This window comes from Lepisosteus platostomus, chromosome 3, assembly GCF_059453375.1.
Source record: "Lepisosteus platostomus isolate fLepPlt1 chromosome 3, fLepPlt1.hap1, whole genome shotgun sequence".
NCBI lineage: Eukaryota > Metazoa > Chordata > Actinopteri > Semionotiformes > Lepisosteidae > Lepisosteus > Lepisosteus platostomus.
In genome coordinates, this window is record NC_142613.1 from 36,532,718 (window position 1) to 36,543,297 (window position 10,580).

Sequence of the window (10,580 nt, forward strand, 5' to 3'; positions counted from 1 at the left end):
CTCAGTCACAGTGCCTACTTCTACCTCAGTGCTGCAGGGGGATGTATCGCCCAGAAACAGCCTTGGACATCAGCTACACCACCGGCTATTTACTGTAATTTCCACTCTTCAGTGGAAATCTAGTCATGTCAAAAACTGGGTATAGTTTTACAATTTTCTTTAAAAATGCAATGTTCTTCTGTAGCTCATACTGTATGTTAATATCTTCTCTGAATCTTTATTGTATTTTTAAAGTAAAGAAATAATCACTTTTAGGGAAAAATAAAGCAATTGCATATACAACATAAACTATATATGAATACAGTATGTATCGTAAACTGTTCATGAAGAAGATTTAGGAGTGTTCTAATTTTAAAAAATAGCAGTTACTTAAAGTGAACATATATACTTAACACTTTAAGAGTTACCAAATACGCCACAAGTATTGTGAATTATATTTTGAAAGTTTTATTTATAATTTGCATTATTAAAATGATAATTCATTGAATTATATATTAATAGTGTCTCATTTAACGTAGATTCAAACGGCAAAACGTTCTTTTTATGGGGGAAAATAATGGCATGAAAATACAAAGCTAGAGAAAAAACGAGAGAAAACATCGTATGTTTTGTTGAAAGTAAACAATCTTTGGTTTTCTAGATTATTTTTCTGGACTATATTATGTTCCTTCCTCATGTTGAACAGAATTCATTTTTACTTTTTCTTGTGACTCGGTTTTACTTTTTTCCAATAGAACGTAAAATATTAATGTAAGATTTTCTCTTATACACTCCTTTACAACTCCCTCCATCCATTTCGAGCACATTTCTTATGGTTACCAGTTTGACTACATTTCCCAGAGTTCCCATTGAATAGCTTGCTACTACTATTACTACTACAACAACAGCTGCGCCAGATGGCTGTATAGGAGACGGAAGTATTGCTGCTGCTTTTTTAACTTGAAGCTTTAATATCTTGAGAAAATGCCGGCTGTCCATATTTGCCTAATTTTTATTTTTTTAGCGATTGTAAATTGGGGCTTCTCGGAAGATTTAAAGTTGAAACACAAACCTGCAGAGACCAAGCCAGTTAGGTTATTCACAGACGAAGACTTGGCAAATTACAATGGACAACAGGTAAGTTGCAGTGAGTTAGTGCTTGTTGCAGCACGTATTTTCAAAGACATACAGACACTCATGGCTTGGGCATGGTATGCAGTAAGGTGTTGTTTTTGTGTTAGGTATACGGAAATACAAAATGAAAAAAGTCTGTGAGTTGGGATATGTTTGATCAGTTAACTTGTTAAATCATTATTCTCTGCTAATGTACAAAAAGCAGTTTCACGCTACTTAGGAAAAGGCAGTATTTTAGCATTGGACTGCGAGAATCTTTAGAACAGAACATAGTTTAATACAACGTAATAATAACAGATTTTCAGAAACACAGGTTACTTATTTTAACAACAAATTTAAAAGTAGTACACATCTAAGAAATCTTAGAAATAATGAAATGACTACTAATTTACTTTATGTCTGCTTAAATGATATCCGTGTTTCCTGGTAAAGGAAATGTATCAGAAATCTTAACAGGGAACATTGTTTGAAAGAGGTCAGTTCAATTTAATGAAAAGGAGAGCTACGTAAATCACTTTCCAGTATAACCTGTGGTTTGTGTTGCAAAAGAAGTAAGATGGCTTAGACTGGTTGCTAAACTTTGTTGCATATTTTAAGAAAGACACTTGCAAGATGCATTCAGTTTTATTTGGAATAGTTGGTCTATATAACACCCAGCCCACTGAAGGACTAGTGTTCTTTTTACAGGAAGACTATCCTATTTACATGGCAGTGAAAGGAGTGGTGTTTGATGTTTCTACAGGAAAAGGTAAATTAAAAATATTCTACATTCATTTTTCATAAGGAAAGTTACAAATGGAAATAAGCCATTTGACGTATTTTGTTCTTTGGCTGCTAGTATTTCAAATATCCAAGAAACTCAATTAATTTAATTCATTTCTAAGTATGTTTTAGACCTTTTTCGTACATAAAACCCTCTGTTTAAAACAGTGCCTCCTGCTCTCAGTTTTATGAGCATTCACGTGAAGTTTTCATTTGCATCTTCTACTGTTTCTGAAAAACTATTGGATTGACCTTGCCACTGCTTTTGAAGACTCTGAATACAATCCAATTTATAGTCTTCTGTGTTCAAGATTAAAGGATTCAGAACAGAGTGAGTCAGTAAGTACAGGGATTAGTTTTTATTTCAACTGATTACAAAAAGACCAATATCTTTTTAAAATACGGTAACCAAATTGCATAGTAATATTGTAAGTTAGGTGTTATCAGTCTATTGCACAATTTTAACATAATGTCTAAATAAAGTCTACACTTTTAACCATATGACATTGTATTTGATTTGCCTTTTATTAGGTTTAATTACACATTGCCTAGAACTGGAAAATATCAATAATTTTTTCTTTGGAAGCCAGTTAGGGAAGCTCAGTGTTTCTTTTGAAAGTTGTGAAAATTTCAATATTGCTTCTCAGCAGTTTCATGTCCTGCTAGTTTTGTATCCTTTGCAAACGTGAATAATTCAATGGACTATGACAGAATACAAATATTTGATGTAATTTTAGAAAAGCACTGGTCCCAAGTAGGGATCCCTATGCTAATCTATGAATTGGCTTCATTACTCTCTGCTCTCCTCCCCACTAATAGCTGATGTGTGGTGAGCGTTCTGGCGCACTATGGCTGCCGTCGCATCATCCAGGTGGATGCTGCACATTGGTGGTGGTGGAGGGGAGACCCCATTACCTGTAAAGCGCTTTGAGTGGAGTGTCCAGAAAAGCGCTATATAAGTGTAAGCAATTATTATTATTATTATTATTATTATTATTATTATTATTATTATTATTATTATTATTACTCTTCTAAAGAAGACTACTTCTAAAAAGTCATGCAACATTTATTTTTCTTAAGCCTGGAAAATCTTGCTTCCTTGAAGCTATTTAGACACTTACCACAGGTAGTGGACAAAAAATGGAAACACCTGGGTATATTGGGGACAACAAGTCCTGTAAAAGCCTTGAGCACTGGTTCCAACAGTAACATGTTTTTGTGCATCTGTAATGTAATAGGACAAATTGTCTTAACGATAATGAGTGATCATCCTCACCCCCTTTCTTGCAGCATTTCTACTTGCCAGGAGGGGATGACAATGCCCACATCTAAAGAGCATGTGTGGTCACACATGACAGGGTGTGTGATGAGCATGACTCTGATATTATCCATGTCATGGGGATCTTGGTCTCCAGATCTAAACCTATCCAGCATTTTTTTTTTGTAGGAGAATGGTCCTCTATAGCTCCTAGATAATTCCAGATGTGGGTAGACTGTATTCCATGATGTGTAAATGTCACACTCATTGCACATAGTGATTATGTAGTTATTTTATATTACTTTCTCCACTACTTGTAGGTTGCCAGTTCTAATGGATTTAATGTATTCTTGTTTTCATCTCATTGTGTACTGTATAAAAAATTGAAACCCTCATGTTTCATGTTTTCTTAGTTGATCAGCAAAGAAAATCTGCAGTATGAATTAGGCCACTTTAGTTTTTAGAAAAAGTTAGTAAGTTGAATAGCATTTGCATTTTCACATTTTGCACAAAAACGTCTACTCAAAATGTGAGTGCAGTGAGTGAGTGCATATGACATGCAGTAAGATGTAAAAAAGGTTTCTGTTCACTTTAATAATAATAATAATAATAATAATAATAATAATAATTGCTCACACTTATATAGCGCTTTTCTGGACACTCCACTCAAAGCGCTTTACAGGTCATGGGGACTCCCCTCCACCACCACCAATGTGCAGCACCCACCTGAATGAAAGTCGGTTCCAGTTTAATACTTTATTGCCATAACTAGTTACATGGTATTTGGTTTGGTGAGCTCATATGATCTCACAGCCTCCGGGTAGGTGGTGTTATGAAACCTAGCAGTCCTTGTCTTGATACGCCTAAGCCGCTAACCAGAGGGGAGGAAAGTAAGCAGAGGTTTGACAGGGTGGGAAGGATCGGCAAGGATCTTTAGTTCTTTAGTCAGGAAGTCCCCTAGCACTGGGGTTCTTAAGAATTTTAAGCTATAAAGTGGTTTGGTTTATAGGTCAGTATGTGGTATAAATGTTTGCCTACTGTTGTGTTGGGTGAGTAAGATATCGTTGCTACCATGATAAAGAGTTTAATTCCTGCATTCCACTTTCTTGTTCTTATAGAATTCTATGGAAAAGGTGCACCTTATAATGCCTTGACTGGGAAGGACTGCACAAAAGCTGTGGCCAAAATGTCTCTTGATCCAGAGGACCTCACTTATGACACTGTACGTCTTGGTATCTGACATCTGTTGAGGCCCACAAGTCTCATGCAAGATAAACGAGACATACATCACATTGAATTCAATTCATTTGCTCTCATCCAAACCGGCAGTTCAGGCATGGTCTAAGGCACTGCAAGTCCTCCAAAAATATAAGTCCTGCTAGAGTTTTTCTTCTAGGTGTGATTTACCATAAAATAATCATCAATGTAAATGAGAGTGTGGTTTCAGGAAAATATTTCATATGAATATAGTCACAAGGTTTCCTTGGACTAAAGATTGTTTACAATGCAATAAGGTTGCTTTTGCATCAAATGTAAGAATAGTGTTGCATTTCCTCTCTAATAAATTTCTTATTTCAGAATTGCAAACTTCAGTTTTCAAGCCTTTTATTGCCTTAAGTTGCCCCCCTTTTTGCGAAACCAATTCAATTCTTTCAGCCAAATGAGAGTACTAATTTGCAAAAGATGAGAAATATCTATCCCTTCAGTTCTTAGATCTCAGTTTAAGGTTATTTTTCAAGTAATGATGCTTCAATCTATTTGTATGTTCCAGTTAACATACTGTACAATGTATTATGTATTTATTTGTATGCATTTATTACATATTATGTATTATTTATTGTGTTAAAATTTAATTTATTGTTAATGCACAACTATTGCAGGCTTATGGGAGAAATTAACTTGAGTTTTTAGAGCACTTTTGTTCCTTAACAAAAGTAATTCCTGCCAGGACCAACATAGACAAATACAGCATCTCCTAACACAGAAACAAAAGCTTGCACTCTATAGGATTTTGGAATCGGTTAGTTTCCACCAACCTAATGAGTAAGGTGGACCCAGAGATCTCTGAATTGTAACCTGCAGCTCTTTCAATAACTCTGATGATTTCTTATGTCTTATTTATTATGACAGGCTGGGCTCACAGAAGAACAGCTGCAGTCACTTGAAAGCATTTTTCAGGACGTGTACAAAGCTAAGTACCCAATTGTGGGCTACACAGCCAGACGCATTCTCAATGAAGATGGCAGCCCAAATAAGGACTTCAGGCCGGAAGATCAGCCAAATTTCAAGATCAAAGATGAATTTTGAAAAAAAGAAGAGGCGTTGACCTCTTTTTATTCACTTTTCTATTCTTTTGTATTATTTGCTGTGCATGTCCTGACTAGCTACTAGTTACTCTTCTAGTAATATACTTTTGCTGTACCGCCATTCACTGATGGAGACTCTTATTCATAATGGTGCTAGGTTAAGAACAAATTTTACTTTTTAAGACTCTGTCCTTTACATCGTTTCTTTCTTCAGAAAATAGTATTTTCCAGTATATTCATATCTGAGTGTACACAATGTTTCGGATCACTCTTTCGTTGCTTTAAAAAAATAGCTAAATAAAACTTTGGACCAGCAATAGGAGAAGGCAAAACTACGGGGAAGTGATTTAGAACTGAGACCCAGGAGATACTAAAATTTGTCAGAGTCAGGAATGTGCTAGTCAGCCATGTTGTTGAAATGGATACTCTGGGTTCTTTCAGGAAGTGGCTGGTTGAGATCCTTGGAGCGTTTATCTACTGGAAACCAAGGAAGCAAAATGTACCTAATGGCACCTTCTAATTTGTAACCTTCCTTATGCTATTATTTTATTTAAAATGCTTGTTTCTGATTAACAACTACTAGTTATTGACACATTGTCTCCCTTCACCTCTAGGAAGGTAAGAAACCTGATCAGTAAGGATAGAGAGGGGAGGACTTCCTAAGAAAACCATGTTGTTACATTGATTGACCAATAGGTGGTGTTCTTTTCTATGCTCCAAAATGTCAAACCAATGTAACCTAAGCCCAGTATAGTGAATGAGGATACTGTGCTGTAGAACATGCCATCATTCAAATCGGATGTTAAGGGTTGGGACTACTTTGCCATCAAAATCCCAAGGCTTAAATTGTAAAAGTAGATGTTTTAACCCCATTTGTGTTTCCTAGCTAATTTCTACTCTGGTTCCGTACAATCTGATCTTCTGATGGTTCTTACTTAATTAAAATGGTAATTCACATTATCCTAATTATTCTTAGATTAATTTTTGCACTGGGGTAATTTGTTAGAGGTGCTTTGAGAAGTCTGTTAAAAAAAGTTAAAATATGACTGCCATTGTGCTAAGAAATTGATTTTGTAGTATAGTTTTTTTTTGGGGGGGCATCAATGTTTTTTTTCATTGGTAAAAAGCTGCAGAATTTTGTAAAAGAATAGCACATACTCTGAACATTACTGTTCAAGAATGTATCATTATCTTTAGCGCCCTGAAGGTTAATCAAGGAGTTTCTATGTAAAATCATAGCACAGTGATGCCTTAGTCCATCTGTCTGACTGGCTTTTCACTGTTTTTAAGTTTTTATTAGTGTGAAAGATCCTACCTCATGCTGATGATTGTAGTCTTGTTTATGGAAAATCTGTAACCCTTTCTGTGGTTATGTGAAAATAAATTAATAACAAAGTGGAACAAACCGTTACTTACTGTAATTATCAGAAATAAGTTTACTAATCAAATCATTTCCCTGTAGTGTTGGATTTCTGTGATATATGCCTTATATGAAAGCTAGTACAATTCATTTGCAGTGTTTACTTTTAGGTGAACAAATTGTAGATTTTTAAGACTTGATAAATTGGAAAATTTTCTTGCCGAGTCACAAGGAAAACGGATGATCCAGTCATGCTTAATTCAATTTAAGAAGCCTTTATTTTGAAAATAAGACTTTTGTTTCAAGGTAATAGATGCCCTTTACATGCTGCAAAAATGTAATCTGAACATGAATCAGAAGAATCTATTGTAACGCATGAAAGTTGTTTGAAGGATTTTAAAAGGTTAAAACATTTCTTAACCAATATTTTTCTGTCCTCACTGCTAAAATATAATGTTCACTAGTTTGACAATGGTATAACCATAGTAAATTCCATACTTTCTTACATTGAATACAGTCTACACTTACTACTCTAAATGACATCTGTTACAGGCTAATACTAACACCTATTAGTGAAACTTTTTTGTTTCAAATGATTTAACCTTCCCATATGTGTAATTGAAAACAATACAATAATGTCATTAAAACTAAAGACTCCATAATCTCCAAGGAAGACTAAAAAATAAAAGTGTAATTAGTGTAAGTTATGTTATTCCTTTGTTTCATATTGACACTATTCTGTTTTAATTGAATATCCTTATGTCTAAGTTTTGGTTTGTATTTAGTTGTAATTTGTTTCAAAATTTAAGAAATATACAAAGAAGTGTCAGAGCAGATGATTATAGACCAAATGATCAAATCATGGTGTGTCATGTTACATTCTGTTTTTTAATGCTGATAGGTTAAGCAGACTGAATATTGAAAATTTAAAAGTCAAAGACTGAATGTCTTCCAACATTTGAGACAACTTTTAAGGCCATTTGAGAAATTTTTGAATCGGATTGGATATTTCTCTGACGCTGTGCTGCATCACCCAGGTTATAGGACAATAGAAAAATAGACCTCAAAGAGCTGAAAGACTCCTCCTGACCTTCGTGATAATCTGCTGTTCATCATCATTAGTCATTCTGCAACAGCAGCTGTCTCTGGTGTTTCCCTGGGTGCTATTATGCTTAGATATACTGTATGCATATATCTACTATATACAGAGTCTACTCCCCCTTAAACCTTTTAACTCCTCACCTTTAAGGGGAAAAAAGATTTCAATGGTGTCGTAGAATTTTATCTAAGAAGAGCCAGGAGAGGTGTTCTCATTCACTCAGTAAGGTCTTTATTCATGTTGCAATATGGGAAAAAGCCATCACCCGTCTGTCCAGAGAAGTGAAAGCTGATTCAAAAGCAAGCAGGGAGAGCCCTTGTTTTATATCTTTTCATAAGCTGATGCAACACTTCAAGGACAGGCGAAGCAGTCATTTTCCATTTCTTATGGGTTTTCGCTTTAAGCAAAGAAGAGCAGTTATTCAAATAGTTTCTCATACTCCCTTCTTCAAGCAACAGAGATAAACATTATTAAAACATCCCGTGCCCTTGATGAGTTGGGTGCTATCACACTTTGTTCTAAGTATCCAGCTGCTTCTGCAGCACAGCTCTGTCCGTAAACAACATTTTTAGGATAAAACACTTTTTGTCTGTAACTTTCCATTACAATTGGGAAAACTATATTTAAAATCCCAAACTGAAATACCATAATTGTATAAATCTCCAGTCCCCTGAGTTAATACTCAGTTTAGCCATCTTTGATAGCACTTATAGTTGTAAGTCTGTTGGGTCTCTACCAACTATACATACCTATATTTGGCGGTGATTGACTGCTGTTCTTTACAGGACTGTTCGAGTCTGTCAAGCTCCTGGGGATGTGTTGATGGACAACCGTTTTCAAGTCATGGTACAAACTTTTGATTGGATTTACATTGGGGTCTTGACTGGGCCCCACAAGGACATTTACCTTTTTGTTCTTAATCTGCTCCAGTGTTGCTTTCTCTGCTGTGTGCTTTAGCTTGGTGTCATGCTGAAAGGTGAATGTCAGTCCCTGTTTCTGCTTTTTTGCTGACATTTTCTAAAAGATTCTAGAATGGATGTGTAGATAAAAAACTTTTCATTTCTATTCTATTTTGTTTCTAGGCAACAAAAAAGTGAATATTTTTAAAGGATTGTTGGCTTTTTATAGGCACTGATTATGAATCATACATATTGTAATGCTATATGTAACACGATATGTGTTTTAGGTAGACTTATTAAAATCTTTAGAAAACTCTCCACTTGTATTTTAACTGAGTTGTTGGGAAACAAACATTTATGTAATATTGGGATTAGAAAGTTTGTTTATTGTTTATTGAAATAATAAATCCTGTGCAAAATTTTGGTGATTTCAAGATTCAAGTTTTCAACTAAGCACTATATTCAGTAGAAGAAGCACATGGCTGTGACTAATTCCTGACATGTGATCCAGTTACATTTTCAAATGTAAAAGTGAAAAAATAGCTTCACTGCACAAATCACTTAATCTTTCAGGGTTTTGGGAAGCAAGTAGAAATCTCAAGAAAGGCAGAATATAATTAATCAATTAGTATAGGTGTAAATAGTTTTTTTAATACTAGTTGCATCTTCTAGTGGTAAACAGTCCATTGAGTAGTTTTACCAGCTAAAATGACAAAACTCAGATGTGAGGACATTGTAGACCAAATGATTGCACTTGTCCATAATTATAGCTCAGGACAGAGAAGAGAAGCTTGAGTAGAGGGCTATGGAGGTTATGAAATCAAGTAACAAAAAGAAGATTATTGTCTTACAGTTATGAAGTACCTTTTAAAACGATCACACGTTTTGTTTTAGCACATTATCACATTCCACTGTACATTTTTAATAAACACTGAGTTATTCAAATCTCAAGAAATGCTAGTTTCAAATATTCATTTTTTGTTTTTAATACCTCTTATTGCATATATACTGTACTTCATTTATAAACAAGATTGTGCTCTACACGTTGGTTCGTTGCAACGTTTGTACAGGACGTAACAATTATGTATATTATGAACAATAAAATGGTTGCCAACTTTTCAGAATTGATATTATTTAGTGTTGTGTCACTGAAAGCACTGAGAAAATTTGAACACGTGTCAGATTAAACCAAAACAAAACGGAGCAAAATCAAGGACGCAGAAGAGGGGAAGCACTCATCACTGAGTAAGTTCTTTTTTTTCTTAACCACAAAGTAATGATTTGTTGAGACGTGTACTGTATGTGAGCAGTGCGGTGGTGCAACAGCATGCAGTGCTGAAGCCCTGCGTTCAGTTCCTAGGGTGCTATCTATTTGGTGTTTGTATACAGTATCATAGTGTAGCAAAGCAGGGGTTGGAAACACGGGTGACTTCCCCAGGGGCGGGGTCATCTCATTTAGGAGAACCAACGTCTTCGGATTCTCACGGGGAAATCACTAAATTGGCTGCACCAGAAGACTTTAGCTCCCAATAAAAGCAGTTTCTGGGCAGTCAGAGGTTGTCCTTTTCGCGGACATTCACGGTTTAATAAGCTTGAGTATTTAAAAGGACAGTTCAGAGATAAAGATTTCGTTAAGCACTACGAATCAGCGAGGACTTGTAGCCGGATAAAGTTGGTAGCAGCCTCGGTCGTTTTCCCGAGTTGGGACGCCGGTAACTAAGAAGACGGTTAATGAGCGTACCCGGCCAACCGGAATCGACCGAGAGAGGTTCTTGCCACTGCT

General features: G+C 35.4%; 1 protein-coding gene and 1 long non-coding RNA gene across 2 annotated transcripts; one reads left to right on the forward strand and one right to left on the reverse strand.

Annotated features, from left to right (window-relative positions):
* Positions 1–856: 856 nt before the first annotated feature.
* On the forward strand, positions 857–6,844 carry nenf (neudesin neurotrophic factor). Its single transcript, XM_088625492.1, has 4 exons — positions 857–1,116; positions 1,801–1,861; positions 4,252–4,355; positions 5,264–6,844. The coding sequence occupies exons 1-4, from the start codon at positions 964–966 to the stop codon at positions 5,438–5,440; spliced, it is 495 nt and encodes a 164-aa protein (XP_088481618.1). The 5' UTR covers positions 857–963; the 3' UTR covers positions 5,441–6,844.
* A 1,262-nt stretch (positions 6,845–8,106) lies between these two features.
* On the reverse strand, positions 8,107–8,877 carry LOC148674819 (uncharacterized). Its single transcript, XR_015935402.1, has 2 exons — positions 8,648–8,877; positions 8,107–8,167 (listed from the first exon to the last, which is right to left on the reverse strand). It is a non-coding gene; the product is annotated as an uncharacterized LOC148674819 (long non-coding RNA).
* Between the last annotated feature and the right edge of the window lie 1,703 nt (positions 8,878–10,580).